This window comes from Orycteropus afer, unplaced genomic scaffold, assembly GCF_000298275.1.
Source record: "Orycteropus afer afer isolate SDZICR_OR568_19922 unplaced genomic scaffold, OryAfe1.0 scaffold00010, whole genome shotgun sequence".
NCBI classification, from domain to species: Eukaryota; Metazoa; Chordata; class Mammalia; order Tubulidentata; family Orycteropodidae; genus Orycteropus; species Orycteropus afer.
The window spans coordinates 15,017,460-15,034,438 of NW_006921597.1; the positions used below are offsets into that span (position 1 = coordinate 15,017,460).

Below are 16,979 nucleotides of genomic sequence, written 5' to 3' on the forward strand. Positions count from 1 at the left end.
AAAAAAAAAACACGACTCACTGCCATTGAGTAGATTCTGACCCATAGTGACCTCCTTTGAGTTTCCAAGGTGGTAAAACTTCATGGAAATAGATTGCCTAGTCTTCCTTTCACAGAGTGGCTGGTGGGTTTGACACCAGCCTTCTGGTTAGCAGTCAAAGGCCTTAGGCACTATGCCACCAGAGCTCCTTACGTGCATATGAGGCAATTAAAAACACCATGGATTGGGTCAGGAGTACCTTAGTCTTCAAAGTGACATCTTTGATTCTTAATACTTTAAAGAGGTCTTTTCTAGTAGATTTGCCCAGTGCAGTACAGGATCTGATTTCTTGACTGCTTCTTCCATGGGTGTTGATTGTGGATCCAGGTTAAGTTAAATGCCTGACAACCTCAATCTTTTCTCCATTTATCATGATGTTGTTTATGGTCCAGTTGTGAGGATTTTCATTTTCTGTATGTTGAGGTGCAATCCATACTGAAGACTGTAGTCTTTAATCTTATCAGTAAGTACTTTAAATCATCCTCACTTTCAGCAAGAAAGGTTGTGTCATCTGCATATCACAGGTTGTTAATTAGTCTTCCTCCATTCCTGATGCCATGTTCTTCTTCATATAGTCCAGTTTCTCAGATAATTTACTCAGCATACAGACTGAATAAGTATGATGCCAAAGGGGCAAGAAGGCCACATCTTCTGACCTCCTCTAACCCCACAAAAGGAAGACAGAATCACTATCAGTAGCCCAAGGCCTATTCCTGTGAGGCCGGATATGTTGCCTCCCTCCAGCCCTTTCACCAACCCTGACACCATCTGTTCCTCCCGCAGTACCCACCGTCTCTCTGCTGGGTTCGATAATCCACTGCAGTGGCCACACAGAACTCACAGATTATGGAGTTTTATTAGGGAAGCAGCAGGCTACAGCTCAAGTTTAGGAATACGCTCAGTCTGTCAGCTCACAGTCTCTCAGCTCGCTGTCTCTCAGCCGACAGTCTCTCTCCCAGCAGCGTGTGTCTCTCACATCTCTCTCTCAGCAATGTGTGTCTCTCACATCTCCCAGCTGGCAGTGAGAGATTTTTTCTGCCTCTATGAGGGCTCCTCTTGAGCCTGGAAGAGTAGCCAAACTAACCACTCTGAACAGCAGAATTCTATACACCTGAGAGAGACAACTTCCCAGAAGATTGCTTCCCGCCATGCTCAAAAGAAATACCCCAGGTGGATAAATAATCAGTAGCTACTCAGTTGCTCATGGAAAATTACCCCACAGAGTTTACAAAGACTTATGGCTGGAAAAGCCACGCTATGGAATTTACTACACCACACCGTTGTGAAAGGATACAACCCTGACACACACCCTTCTCATTTTAAACCATGCAGTTTCCCCTTGGTCTGTTTAAACGACAGCCTCTTGGTCTATGTATAGGTTCCTCATGAGCACAATAAGTATTCTGGAGTTCCCATTCTTCACAATACTATCCATAATTTGTTGTGATTCTCATAGTCAAATGCCTTCTCACAGTCAACAAAACACAGGTAAACATCTTTCTGGCTTTCTTTGCTTTTAGCCAAGATCCATCTCACATCAGCAATATCTCTTGTTCCACATCCTCTTCTGAATCCAGTTTGTATTTCTGGAAGTTCTCTGTCGGTATACTGCAGCAACTGTTTTTGAATTATCTTCAGCAAAATTTTACTTGCATATGATGATGATTCAGTAATTTCCACATTCTGTTGGATCAGCTTTCTTTGGAATGGGTACAAATATCAATCTCTTCCAGTTAGCCAGGTCGCTAGCTGTCTTCAAAATTTCTTGGCATAAACGAATAAGCACCTCCAGCGTTGCATCCATCTGTTGCAACATTTCAGTAGGTATTCTGTCAATTCCTGGAGCCTCGTTTTTTGCCATTTCCTTCAGTGCAGCTTCGATTTCTTCCTTCAGGATCATTGGTTCTTGAACATATGCTACCTCCTGAAATAACCGAATATTGATCAGTTCTTTTTGGTACAGTGACTCTGTGTATTCTTTCCATCTTCTTTTGATGTTTCCTGCGTCATTCAATTTTTTGCCCAAAGAATTCTTCAGTATTTCAATTTGAGGGTTTAATTTTTTCTTCGATTCTTTCAGCTTGAGAAATGCCAAGAGTGTTCTTACCTTTTGTTTTTCTAACTCCAGGTCTTTGCACATTTCATTGTAATAATTGCCTTTGCCTTCATAAGCTGCTCTTGGAAATCTTCTGTTTGGCTCTTTTAGCTTGTCATTCTTCCATTAACTTTATCTACTCTCCATTCAAGAGCAAATTTCAGAGTGTCTTCTGACATCCATTTTGGTCTTTTCTTTCTTTTAATGACCTTTTGCTTTCTTCATGGTTGATGTTCTTCTTCTTCTCCTTTTTTTAAATGCATTTTATTGAAATATAATTTATGATAGCGAAATACATAAAAGTAAAGTGATATGGGTCAATGCTTTTTTTTTTTTTTTTGCAGTGTTCCCTCCTTTCCCCTCCCATCCCTGGCAATCAATAAAGAGTTTCCCTCCATATATAAACCTTTCCTTGACCCTCCACAGCCATGAACTAATACTATATTTGTCCTTCTGTGATTGACTTATTTCACTCAGCATACTGTCCTCCAAGTTCATCCATATTATCTGGTGTTTTTCAGACTCTACATTATTGTTTAGTGCTGCATAGCATTCCATTATGTGTATGTACCATAGTTTGGTCATCCACTCTTCCACTATAAATCTTAGAAATAAGTTGCTTGCCAGATATGTAACTATCGGCAAATATGAGTTTGTTGCTGACATTTTTGTTATGTGCTTTTTTGTGGTGTCAATTTTTTTGTTTCATATAATTTTCTATGCTGAGCTCATTTTGTTTATGAATCGTGTTATTACTTCTTTCATTTCTATTGTTTTGTATTTGCTGAATATTTATGCTGGTCCTCTTTTTTGATGTGAAGGTTTATCATTTTTCTTTGAGGTTATCCTGTGATTTACAGTTTTCTTCCCAAGTTTAGAACAGTCTTCTATCTTATAGTTGTCTTGACTTCCCTACCATCTACAAGTTCTGTAACGACACAATTTTTTACCTCTTTTTGGTTTGTAGTTGTCCACATTTGTCAATTGATGTCTCTAGTTCCTTGTTTATAATCTTGTAGGCTTATTTACTTTGGATACTTCCATAGCTGGGTTGATTTCTGGGTTAGATCATATGTGTGTTAATGGTCAGTTGTTGTTGGCTGTTGTTGCTTCTGTGTCCAAAGGGCTCCCTTTAGCATCTCTTGTAAGGTTGATCTGGTTTTAACAAATTCCCTTAATTTCTGCGTATCTGGAAATGTCCTAATTTTCCCACCATATTTGAGGGACAGTTTTGCTGGGTACATAATTCTTGATTAGAAATTTTTCTCTTTCAGTGTTTTATATATACCATCCCATTGTCTTCTCACCTGCATGGTTTCTGTTGAGAATTCTGAACTTAGTCTTATTGGTTGTCCCTTGTAGGTAACTTTTTGTTTTTCCTGTGCTACTCTCATGATTCTTTCTTTGTTTTTGGTTTTGGTAAGTTTGATGATGATATGTCTGGGTGGTTTTCTTTTGGGGTCTATCCTGTTTGGTGTTCATTGGACTTCTGAATGGATACATTCTCAAGTTTCATCATATCAGGGAAGTTCTCTCCTAACAAATCTTTGACCATTTTCTCTGTGGTTTTATTTTTCTCTCCCTGTTCTGGAATTCCGATGACATGTAGGTTATTCCTTTTGATGGTATCCCACATGAACCTTAGGCTTTCTTCATTTTGTTTTGATCTTTATTTTGATTGATCCCTTTCCAAAGAAGTGTTCAGGCATTTGCCTTCAATCTCCCTAATTCTGTCTTCCATTGATTCAATTCTGCTCCTTTGCCCATTCAATGTGTTATCTATTTCTGAAAATTTAGTATTAATCTTTGGGATTTCTGTATGTAGATTTTGTATCATTACTAATTTTTTATTTATTTTGTCATTTTATTCTTGTATTATCTTTTGAAATTGTTCTAGGGTTTTCTCTGTGTTTCCCTTGATCTGTCTCTCAATTCATTGAAGATACCTAAATATAATGTTTTTGAATTCCTTACCAGGGAGTTCCAGTGCTGCGTCCTCGTCAGAGATGTGTTTTGAGTCTGTATACTAGTCCCTTGTTTATCCTGTTTTATCTTGCTTCTTTGAATGGACTGTGATGCTCTGTTGTCTCCGAGGCATTGTGATGTTTTTGTGTTTATATTTAATTGGTGATTGTATGTTGGAGTGACTTGCCCACAATTTTCATTTTCTTTGTTTTGTTTGTATGTTAGCTACGTAAGCAGTGTACTATGCTCCTTTATTCGCTAGTTGACAGTACTTATACACTCACCACCTGTCTCCTTTCCTGTTGCAGTCTCTTGTATGTCCCTGCCAACCTTGGCAAACAGAGCCTATTCTTAGGTCCCTGGAATCCGAATGAGGGTGCTATCACTTTAAAATCCAAAATGGTTGCCACTTGTAAAGATTCAAAATGGCTGCTCCCTCAGTCACTTTAAATATCCAAGTAGCCACTGCTTGTAAACATTCAAAATGGCTGCACCCTCGGTCACTTTAAATATCTAAAATGGCTGCTGTGTGTAAACAATCAAAATGGCTGGGCCTTCTGGACAGCGGAAAGTCAACAGCTCAGGTTGTCTCCCTCCTTGCTGTTTCCCTTCCTAGTCATAGACCACCAGTGTAGTCATCCCTGCAGCCCTTGGTGACCAGGACTGACTTTTAGGTCAATTCTCAGGTCCCAACACCACTTGGAAATTTTCAGGCTGTTGGTCCCGTCAGAATAGCTGACAGTCCACAGCTCCAGCTGTCTCTGTACTCACTGTTTTCCTTCAGGTTTTTCCACTAGTTAGTGCCTGATCCACTTTTGTATAGTTCCTTTCAAAGCTCAGGGCTCCATGATTATCTTCTGTACCTCTATGAATTGGTTTTTCTTTTCTTTGTTGAAGAGGGTCTGTGTCGCTTGTCTGCCTATTCTTCCATCTCACTGGAAGTCCCCATGGATAATACCCTTGATGTCATCCCACAACTTGTCTGGTCTTTGGTCACTGAAGTTCAGTGAGTCAAATCTATTCTTGAGATGGTCTTCAAATTCAGATGGAATGTAATTAAGGTTGTATTTTGGCTCTTGTGAACTTTTTTAAATTTACTTCAGCTTCAACTTGAACTTGTATATAAGCAATTGTTGGTTTGTTCCACAGTCATCTCCTGGCCTTGTTTTGAATGAAGATATTGAGCTTCTCCATGATGTTTTTCCATAGATACAGTTGATCTGATTCATGTGTATTCCATCTGGTGAGGTCCACATGTATAGCCACTGTTTATGTTGATGAAAAAAGGTATTTGCAATGAATAAGTCATTGGTCTTGCAAAGTTCTATAATATGATCTCCAGCATCATTTCTGTCACCAAGGCCATATTTTCCTAATACGAATACTTTTTTGTTTCCAACTTTCGCATTCCAGTCACCAGTAATAATCAATACATCTTGATTGCATTTTTGGTCAATTTCAGACTACAGACGTTGGTAACAATCTTCAATTTCTTCATCTTTGGCTTTAGTGATTGCTGTGTAAATTTCAATAACAGTGGTATTAACTGGTCTTCCTTATAGGTATCTGGATATTATCCTGTCACTAACAGCATTGTACTTCAGGATAGATCTTGAAACATTCTTTTTGATGATGACTGCAGCTCCATTCCTTTTCAATTTGTCATTCCTGGCATGGTAGACTATGTGTTTGTCTGACTCGGAATGGCCAATACCAGTCCACTTATTTCACTAATACCTAGGATATTGATCATCCATTCCATTTCATTTTTGACAACTTCCACTTTTCCTGGATTCATACTTTGTACATTGCATGTTCCAATTATTAATGGATGTTTACAGCCGTTTCTTCCCATTTTGAGTCATGCACCATCCGTAAATGAAGGTCCCAAAAAGTTTACTCCATCCACATCATTAAGGTCGACTTTACTTTTAGGAGGCAGCTCTTACCCAGTCATATTTTGAGTGCCTTCCAACCTAAAGGATTTATCTTCTGGCACTCTATCAGACAGTTTTTCAGACACATTTCAATGTAAAATTTCCAGTAATATATCAGATAGCGTTCCACTGCTACTCATAAGGTTTTCATTGGCCAATTTTTTCAGAAGTGGGTGGCCCTGTTCTTCCCAGTTTTTCTTAGTCTGAAAGCTCCACTGAAACCTGTCCACCATGGGTGACCCTACTGGTATTTGTGATACCAGTGACATAGCCTCCAGCCTCATGGCAACATGCAAGCACCCACAGTATGATAAACCGACAGATGAGTGGTATAAGAAGAAAAAATATAGAAAATATAAAAACATAGGAAAAAGGAAAAACAAATCACCTAGATTTAACTATTATTAAATATTTTAATTTTTTCGTAATATTAGTTTTTATCTGTGAATTAGTATAGTTTTTTTTTACATATTTATGATTATATTATGCATTTTTTCCTGAATAATATTATTATAAGCAGATTATTATAAACATTTCTTGAGTATATTTCAACATTGTGCTGGGGCCTTTCAGAGGCATTTAATTTAATCTTCAGAGTAACTCTTCGAGAGAAGTACTATTCCCTATTTTGAGACAAATGAGACTCAAAGAAGCTGTCACTAGCTCAAAGATATATAGGTAATAAAGAGGAGAGTCAAGATTTAAACTCAAGTCTTCCTATTAGATATCCATGCATATGTTATTTTACTTGAACTTGTTGAATTATTCTCATTAAAAATTTGTCCTAAGATATTTTATTGTGATTCTTACGTAAGTTGAAAATTATTATTACAGATATAAGCCTTCCAAAGTCAGCAGCTATCTGTTATACAGCAGCACTGTTGAAGACAAGGACTGTTTCAGATAAGTAAGTATTTATGAACAAAATCAAACCATACTCACTTCTATCAAGTTGATTCAACTCATAGTAAGCCTATGAGATGGGTAGAACTGCCCCATAGCATTTCCAAAGCTATAATGTTTATGGACGTATACTACCACATCTTTCTCCCACAGAATGGCTGGTGGGTTTGAACCACTGACCTTTCAGTTAGCAGCTGAGCACTTAACCACTTCTCCACTGGAGCTCCTTAAGTAGTTATGAAAACGACAATAATTTGGTAAATTCAGTATTACATTTTTCCTCTACTGACTTTAAGCAATGCCCCTTTTCCCCCATATTTCCTGCTGCTAACCCTTGATCTTCTGGGACTTTGAGGCTTCCTATTGTGTACAGTGGGAGCTCTGGTAGCATAGTAGCTAAGGTACTTGACTGCTAACCAGAAGGCTGGCAGTTCAAACCCACCAGCCACTCCTTGGAAGGAAGATGGGGCAATTTACTTCCATTGTGATACTGCCTCGGCAACCCAAGGAGGGATCGCTATGAGTTGGGTCCGACTCGACAGCACATAACAACAACATTGTGTGCAGTGGAAAGGATAAGGTTTTTAGAGCTGAGTAAAACTGGGTCAAATTCAAAATCTGCCACATACTGGTGGAACTTGGGGCACATTAATCAGTGCAAGTCTCTTCCTCTTCTGTGAAACGAGAATAATAATAACCACACTGAATGTGGTTGTATGAGAATTATGTGAGCTAAGTGCCTAAAGTAATTCCTAAAAAGAAACACATAACAGTAAATAGTAGTAGCCATGATGAAGATAATGTGTTGTTGTTGTTGTTGTGTGCTGTCAAGTTGGACCCGACTCATAGCGACCCCTCCTTGGGTTTCCGAGGTGACATCACTACGAAAGTCGATTGCCCAACCTTCCTTCCAAGGAGTGGCTGGGGAAGATGATGTGTACAATAGGGAAATAAATTTCATGCTATCTGCTCTCAGATTATAGTTCTAAGTTATTCTGCTCTCCTTGTATTTTTTGGCTACCCTTAATGTATTTGTCTTTACCTCATAAGTAAGATATTCAGAAACCAACCAAATGGCAACCATTTTCTTTCAACTTATGTTATTCTGCCTTGCAGTGAATTAGAATATTCACAATCTGTTTCCTCTCAGATGAGAATTTCATGAGAATGTACTTGTATGTTGTAAGATCCTCCGAATGTCCCTGTGTAGCATTTATCTTATTACCTTTCCCAAACTCTGCCTTTGAAGGACTTCTGAAGGCTTTCTTCATCTAAATATGAAGATTTCCATTGCTTACTTTGTTTTGCTTTATATATTGAATCAGAAAGGTTTACTTTTGTTAATAGTCATCTGGCTTTGTCTTTGGGTATCACCAGAAATCTCTTTGATTCTGGAAACTGGATTACAATCTAAGTCCATCATTTTTTATGTATTCATTTCTTTACTTTGTTTACTTCCAGATTCTCTCCAGAAACAGCCTCCAGAAGAGGGTTAAGCACAGCAGAAATTAATGCCGTGGAAGCAATTCACAGAGCTGTGGAATTTAACCCTCATGTTCCAAAAGTGAGAAATACTGTGATGAAAATAGTGCTGTTATTTAAGTTCACCAAATAGGTAGCAATGTTTAGACCACAGTTTGAATCTTCATAGTTGGCATCAGAATTGTTTTGAGCTATTCCATTCTGATGCTTATTATTCACCTCAAAGGGGATGGATGTTAATAGATACTTGGAAAGTTAGGCAGGAGCAATAGTAGTTCACTGTTGGTTTTGTCATTACTGTCAAAATAGAATTTGAAGTGTTTTTACTTAGCAGTTACTTTTATGATAATTTTAGAAAAGAAATAACTAAATAACTTGGTATTAATAAAAGATCATTCATATATCAGATCATTAAATCAAATTTATTGTTACTGTAAAGCTTTTTTCTAGACAGATGGCTGGGTTTTGAACTAGGGTTGAGTAGACAAAGACTGAAGGCAAATAGATTAAAATAATCAATGATAGGAAACAGATGTGGAAGTTCCCAGAAAAACTGCTGAGTTGATATTTATTTAGTCCCACATGAAACTGTATACTTGCCTCGTTTTTCTTTATATTTTACACCTTGTAGACATAAACAGTTATTGGCTTATCTTTGTGTGTTATCATTGAAGATTAAATTTTGGATTTTGAAATAATGCCCCATGTTAGGAAGTACAGAATGTTTAAGAATAGTTGCTCTTAGTACAAAATGTAATTATAGCTGTTGATCCAGAATAATGAAACTTATAAGCTAGTAAACATTTGAAGAGATTAATCTCTAAAAGATGATTTCCAAGAAGAAGAATTTTAAACCTGATAGAGTAAGTAAAGGTATGGCCATGAAAATGACTATAATATAAGAATGAGAGTCAACAAATAATTATACCATTCTCTCAGTAAGTGACACTCAGTAAGTGACACTGATCAATAAATTTAAATAAACGTTTAGTTATGAATCATAATACATATGCAGAAAAAGTATACAAAACGAAATGTGCTTCATAATGATTTGTTATAAAGCAAATGCTTGGAAACAACTACTTAGATCAAGAAACCTTGCTAGGGCCCAGAAGCCCACCTGCCTGCCCTTTCCCACTCACAACTTCCTCCCTCCTGCTTACAAGTAACTACTTTATTTCCTTTTCCTTCTTTTCTTTATATTTCTAGTCTATGGTATTACTTTATTGTTGATTTTATAACATAAATTAAAGAAAGACACCCCCCCTCTTTTTATTCTCTGAAATAAATTTCTATAAAATTGGAATTATTTCTTCCTTAAATGACTGGTAAAGTTTCCTAATAAAGCCATTTGGGTTTGGAGTTTTTTGTGGAAAGGCTTTTGTTACAAATTTCTTTTCTTTAGTTTAATAGTTTAGTTATAAGTTCGATTTTTTAACCATCTTATAACTATTCAAATTTTTTGTTTCTTCTTTCAGCTTTGATTAGTTGTGTTTTTCTAGGGATTTATCTGTTTCATCAAAATTTTCTTGTTTATTGGAAAAAAAGTTTTTATAAAATCTTTTATTATCTTTTTTATATTAGCAGGACAAGTTGTAGTACTCATTTTTTAAATTCCTTCCCTTTTTTTCTTGATCAAATTCCCCCGAGTTTTATGAATTTTATTAATTCTTTCAAAGAACCAATCTCTGACTTTGCTGATCCTCTCTATTACTTGTTCTCTGGTTTACTCCTTTTTGCTTTTTATTTCCTTCTTCTAGTTTCATTGAGTTTATTATTTTTTTATTTCCTGTATCTTCTTACTTAGAAACTTAACTCATTAATTTTCAATCTTTTTTTCTAATATATACTTCTTTCTAAACATGATTTTAACTACATCCTATAGGAATATTTTTAATATAATTTAATTCAAAAACTTTCTAATTTCCATTAAATTTTTTTCTTAATCTTGAAGTGTACCATATTTTTACACAGATAATGCACGTGTTATAAGGTTTTTTGGAACTATACAACCCCTTCACACATTAGTTTCCTATGCATACTATATACATACGTGCGTTATTTACGTGGGGATGTTATATGCAAAAATGTTATTTATTCCATTTAGAAGTGTATTTCTTTATTTCCAAACATTATCTTTTTATTAACAATTTCTAGCTTAATTGCATTATCATCAGAGAACATACTCTGATGATTTCATTCCTTTGAAACATTTTCCAATTCTTGAATTTGTGTTTTTCACATCTTGTTTGTTTTTGGTAATTCTCTGCCAGTTTTCAGAAAGTCTTCTCTCTTTGAAAATAATTAAAGGAAGTTATTATAAAGTCTTTCTTTGATGATGCCAACATCTGTAACTTCTGTGTATCTATTTCTAGTTCCTGTTTTTTCTGCTGCATCTTGTTCATGTTGCCTTGTTTTCTCTTCGTTCTGGTTTTCTTTGACTGTATGACAGATACTGTAGTTGAAAAATTATAGAATTAGTTTGAAGCCTTGAATGATATTATCTCCCTCAGAGAGAATTTTCTTTGCTGTTAAGTGCACTAATATAGCAGGATGACTTTAATTCACTTTCAGCGATTGATGTTTTCTGGACCAGCAGGATGACTTGAAGCTGGGTTGTAGTCCCTGAAAGCACTGATTTATTTCTGGTTTAATCTTACCTAGGATTTAGCCTTTTAGGGTCCCAGTACAACCCTGAGTTTTTTACCAGGGCATTAGACTTCCCAGCTCCGGTAACATAGTGCCTGCGGCATTTGACTGCTAATCAGAAGGCTGGTGGTTCAAACCCACCAGCCACTCCTCGGAAGGAAGGTTGGGCAATCTACTTCTGTAGTGATACCACCTTGGAAACCCAAGCAGAAGTCACTATGAGTCAGGTCCAACTCAACGGCACATAATAACAACAACAGCCTTTTGAAGCTAACAGGAACAAAAAATAACTCTCAGCCATCTCATATAGAATTTGCAAATGTGAATTATTTCTCCAGATTTTTTTCTCATTGGATTGTGGCCTGGTAATTCTTTACCCATTTGTTAATTCTCTGATGTATTAAATTATGTTTAGAAATATGTATTTTGTTCAATTTTACTAATTGTCCTCAATGGCAGGGTAGATCTGAATTACCTCGTCTTCCATTACTTGAAGCAGATGTCTGTAAATATTTTTAGGATTTTCTAATTTTTTTTTGTTTTATTGTTGTTGTTGGGAATATATGTAGCAGAACATACACAAATTCAGCAATTTCTACATGTACAATTCAGTGACATCGATTACATTCTTTGAGTTGTACAACCATTCTCACCCTCCTTTTCTAAATTGTGCCTCCCTCATTGACATGAATTCACTGTGCCCTAAGTTTCACATCTAATCTTTTGAGTTGCTATTGTCGATTTGATTCCGCTTAGTTTTCTTTGTTTAATTTTTATTGTGATATGGGTGAAAGTTCACAGAGCAAATTCATTTTCCATACAGCACTTTATACACAATTTGTTTCATGTCATTGACTGCAATTCCCCACGGTGTAACAGCTCTCTTCCTACTTCCCCCCTGTAGTTACCTCTTCCCTGTGTCCTTCCCTTCCATGCACTCCCACCCTCCCTCTGGAGCTATCACCCTGTGCAAATATTGCCCTTCTGTTCTCCCTTGATTGATCACTCCAAGGAGTGTATCTACCTAATGTGAATGTTCACCCATATGCCTGTCTATTGTTGGGCTAGAATCCGCAGGAGTAAGTTCAGTTATAGAACTGAAGGGTAACTAGGGGCCATAGTCTCAGGGGTCTTACCAGGCTATTATCAGACCAGCAAAGCTGGTCTTTTTTTAAAAAAATTTATTTTTAATGATTTTGAGTTTTATTACACATTGTTGTCCCACTCTGTCCAGGATCTCCTGCACCAATCCCCCTCCAAGTGGTTGACAGTAGTAGGGTTTAAGTTTTAAAGATTATGTCAGGGCAATAGTTTTGGTGGCTTAGAGCTGTCTTTCAAGATTAAGCACATACATATACATATACACTGAAACACTACGAAAAATAACTGTTGAATGTAAAATGAATCTGCTTTGTAAAATTTCACCCAGTTCGCAATAAAAAGTTAAAAAACAAAACAAAAATTCTGAAAGAAATTAAAGAGAACCTAAATAAATAGAGGTATAAACCATGTTTATAGACTCAATATTATTAAGATCTTAATTCTCCCCAAATTGATCTATAGATTGAATGTAATTCTTATCAGAATCCCAGCAGGCATGTTTGTGGAAATTAACAATCTCATCCTAAAATGTACATGGAAATGTGAAAGAGCTAGAATATACAAATAATTCTGGAAAAGAAGAACAAAGTTAAAGGACTTACACTACCCAATTTCAAGACATTATATAGCTACGGTAATTACAAGTCAGAATCAACTCAGTGGTAAACTGGTACTAGTAATAATAGCATAAAGACAGAAATATAGATCAATGAAAGAGACTAGAGAGTCCTGGAATAAATGCATACATTTATGGCCAATTGATTTTCAGTAAGGGTCCGAAGGCAATTCGATGGAGGAAGAGAAACAACCCACTGCCATCTAATCAATTCCGACTCATAGCAACCCTTGGAACAGAGTAGAACAGCCCTATAGCGTTTCCAAGGCTGTAAATCTTTACAGAAGCAGACTGCCTTATCTTTCTCCCATTGAGTGGCTGGTAGGTTCAAACTACTAGCCACTTTTGGTTCGCAGTTTAATGCTTTAACCACTCTGCCACCAAAGCTCCTACAATGGGGAAAGGGTAGTCTTTTCAATAAATGGTGATGGAACAATTGAATGTCCATATGAAAAACAAACAAACAAAAAAAACTATTCCCTTGTGCCATATACAAAATAATCTCAAAATGTATCCTAACCCTAAATGTAAGAGGTTAAGTTACAAAACTTTTGAAAGAAAGAAGAAAATCTTTGTGACCCTGGGTTGGGCAAAGATTTCTTACATATGACACAAAAGGCATGATCCATAAAAAAATGATAACTTGTACTTCTTCAAAATTAAAAACTCTTGCTCTTTGAGAGACATCATTGAGAAAATGAAAAGCCTGGGAGAAAATATTTGAAAATAATATATGTATTGAAGGACTGGCTCAGGTATAGCAAGGATCATGAGGCTGGCACAAGACCGGGCAGTGTTTTGTTCTGCTGTGCATAGGGTCGCTGTGAGTCGGAGACAACTCAAAGGCACCTAACAACAACAACATTAAAGCACTGTCTTAGTTATCAAGTGCTGCTATAACAGAAATATCACAAGTGGGTGGTTTTAACAAACAGAAATTTATTCTCCTACAGTTTAGGAGCCTAGAAGTCTAAATTCAGGTCACCAGCTCTAGGGGAAGGCTTTTCTCCCTGTTGGTTCATAGTTTAGGAGGAAATTTCTTGTCTCAGCATCTGGGCCTGGCAGCCTTGGAGATCTCCATGTGTCTTGGCATCAGTCTTCCCCTGAGTCTAGGAGGTTCCCAGTATAGAGACCCTGAGTCCAAAGGATGCACTCCACTCCCAGCTTTTCTTTGCTGGTAGTAGGCAAGTCCCTTTGATCTCTGTTCACTTGTTTAATCCTTTTTATATCTAAAAAGAGATTGACTCAGATACAACCTAAACCTGTAGATTGCATCCTGCCTTATTAACAGCATAGAGATAAGGATTTATAACACATAGAATAGTTACATCAGATCACAAACTGTAGAATAATTACATAATACTGAGAATCATATTTTTGGCAGACACAATTCAGCCCATAATAGACTTGTATCCAGAATATATCAAGAACTCTTACTGCTCTGTAATAAGAGGACAAACCACTCACTTGACAAATGAGCAAAAGATTTGAATAGACATTTCACTAAAGAAGATGGATGAATAGCTAATAAGCACATGAAAGGATGCTCAGCGTCTTTAGTCATTAGGGAAATGTGAATTAAAACCACAATGACATACTACTTTGTTGTTGTTGTTGTTAAATGCATTCTACTTCATTAGAATGGCTATTCTTACAAAGACTGATAATACCAAATATTGATAAGGATGTGGAGAAACTACATACATTGCTGCTGAGAGTATAAGATGCTATACCAAACCAAACTCACTGCCATCAAGTCTGTTCCAACTCACAGTGACCCCCTTTGGGTTTCCGAGGTGGTAAATCTTTACAGAAGTAGATTGCCCAGTCTTCCTTCCACGGAGTGTCTGGTGGGTTTGAACCATCAACCTTCTGGTTAGCAGTCACATGCCTTAGGCATTACACCAACAGAGCTCATTACTTAAAATGGTATACCAAAAACACCAAACCCACTGCTGTCCAGTCAGTTCAACTCATAGCAACCCCTCCTTGGGTTTCCGAGGTAGTATCTCTGAGGAAGTAAATTGCCCAGACTTCTTTCCCAGGAGTGGCTGGAGGGAACCACCAGCCTTCTGGTTAGCAGTCAGATGCCTTAGGCACTGTGCCACTGGAGCTCCTTGAAAAACAAATTTTCTGTAAAATGTACACTTCGTATGACCCATTATTTACATTCTTAGGTGTCTACCCAAGAGTAGTGAAAACACGTGCCAATACAAAGACTTGTATGTAAGTGTTTATAGCAGCATTATTTGAAATAGACAAAAACTTGAAACAAAGACAGATGAATCAGTGGTATATCTACACAGTAGAATACTAGTGAGGAATGAAAAGTAACAAACTATTAATACATGCAACAACATGGATGACCCTCAAATACATTGTGGAAAGTGAAAGAAGCGAGACACAAAAGACAATATATTGTATGATCACATTTTTATGAGATTTCTAGAGGTGTGGTTGCCTGAGGCTCAAGCTGGGGTGAAGATTGACTGCAAACAGGAATGAGGAGACTTTTCTGCTGATGGTTGTACAATTATACAAAATTACTAAAAATCGTCAGACTTCTAATGAATGAATTTTGTGGTATATAAAGTTTACCTCATTAACACATAGGTTTTAAGATAATCTTTATTGATAGATAGGCATAATAGCCCCTCAACAATCTGGCAAGGCTTATCATTTCAGTTGCATAAAAATATCCAGCTAGAGATTCCAAGATGGCGGAATAGGCAGAAAGACTACACAGACCCTCTTCAACAAAGAAAAGGGAAACCAATTAACACAGACACAGAAGATAATCCTGGACCCCTGAGCTTTGAAGGGAAGGATATAGAAGTAGACTAAAGCCCAACTAGCAGAAGAATTTGCATGAAAATACCAAAAAAGGAGACATTACGGAGCTGTGGTCCAGCAGCGATCCTGAGTGATCCTGATGGCACAGACAGCTTGGAGATTCCTGAATGGTGGAATCGGACCTAAGAATTAACCTAAAAATCAGCCCTGCCAGCAAGGGACTGCATAGAGGACTGCTGTGGTGGCTGAGGAATAAAAGGTGAAGCATCAGGGAAGAGGAAGGTGGGCTGAGCTGTGGACTTTTGCCTGCCTGGAGGGCACCACCATTTTGAATGTTTACAAGCAGCTTGACCATTTTGGATATTTAAAGAGACAGCACTCTCCGAGATTCCAGGGGCTTAAGAACAGGTTCTGCTTGCCAGCAACCCCAAGGACACTTGGGACCTGCACAACTGAAAAGGTGTGACATTCCTCTTGTTACTCTTATACCCCACTTGGTGAACAGAGGTGCGGCCATCCCCCACTCCCACTCACCTTCTGGACCCACAGGAAGTCCATCCCAGCCTGTGTGCTCTGACGGAGCCTGGGTGCCCTGCCCTGTCCTCCACCAATTTTTTTATTTTTTTTTCTTTTTATTTTTTTTTCTCTTTCTTTTTTCTGGTGTTTAGTTTGCTTGTATTTGTCTGTAATACAACTACTACTATTATTAATACTTTTGTACTTTTTACTATTATTCTTTACTCTTCCACTCCCAGGTCCCAGTTTTCAGCTTTTTTTCTTCTCCCTGTTCCTAGTTAAAATTTTTTTCTTTAATTAAAATTTATTTTTCCCTATTTTCTTGTGGGTAACCCCATGCTTTGTTTCTCTTTTTGCATTTTTCCCATTGTTTTCTACATTATTCTCCTTCTCCACCTTTTCTCTCTTAGTGTCTTATCCCCAGATATTGCAAGTTTTCTTGGGGCTTTTTTCTTCTTCTTTTTCCCTATTTTCTTTTTTTGGTTACTGTTCCTGTGTGATTACCTGGTGTATTTTTTGTGCATGTGCTTTTAATTTTCTGATGGTTATTCAATTGTAATTTTTGTCTGAGTGGGAGACATAAGACACAACTATACCCATACCTCCTGCAACTTCACTTACTGAGTGAGAGCCACCACCTTCTTCTCCACCAATGGGCCAACGATAAAAAACCACCAGAATGAGCCTGAATCACCCTTGGCTGCTCGTCACAAACAATTAACAGAGATCTAAATACAATAATGCCACGATGCCTCAGAGACAACAGACCATCACAGTCCACACAAAGAAGCAGGATAAAGTGGTAGAAACAAGGAAGCAAGATACAGACATCCCTGAGGAAGAAGCAGCATTGGAACTCTCTGATAAGGAATTCAAAAGAATT

The 16,979-nt window shown here is 37.3% G+C and overlaps 1 protein-coding gene across 1 annotated transcript in view; it reads left to right on the forward strand.

The window, feature by feature from the left end:
* ST7L (suppression of tumorigenicity 7 like) overlaps positions 1–16,979 on the forward strand; it is a 151,464-nt gene that overhangs the window by 93,867 nt on the left and 40,618 nt on the right. Inside the window, exons 10-11 of the mRNA XM_007949167.2 lie at positions 6,871–6,943; positions 8,401–8,503. Coding sequence (XP_007947358.1) covers positions 6,871–6,943; positions 8,401–8,503 — 176 coding nt within the window. The remainder of the gene's footprint in view (positions 1–6,870; positions 6,944–8,400; positions 8,504–16,979) is intronic.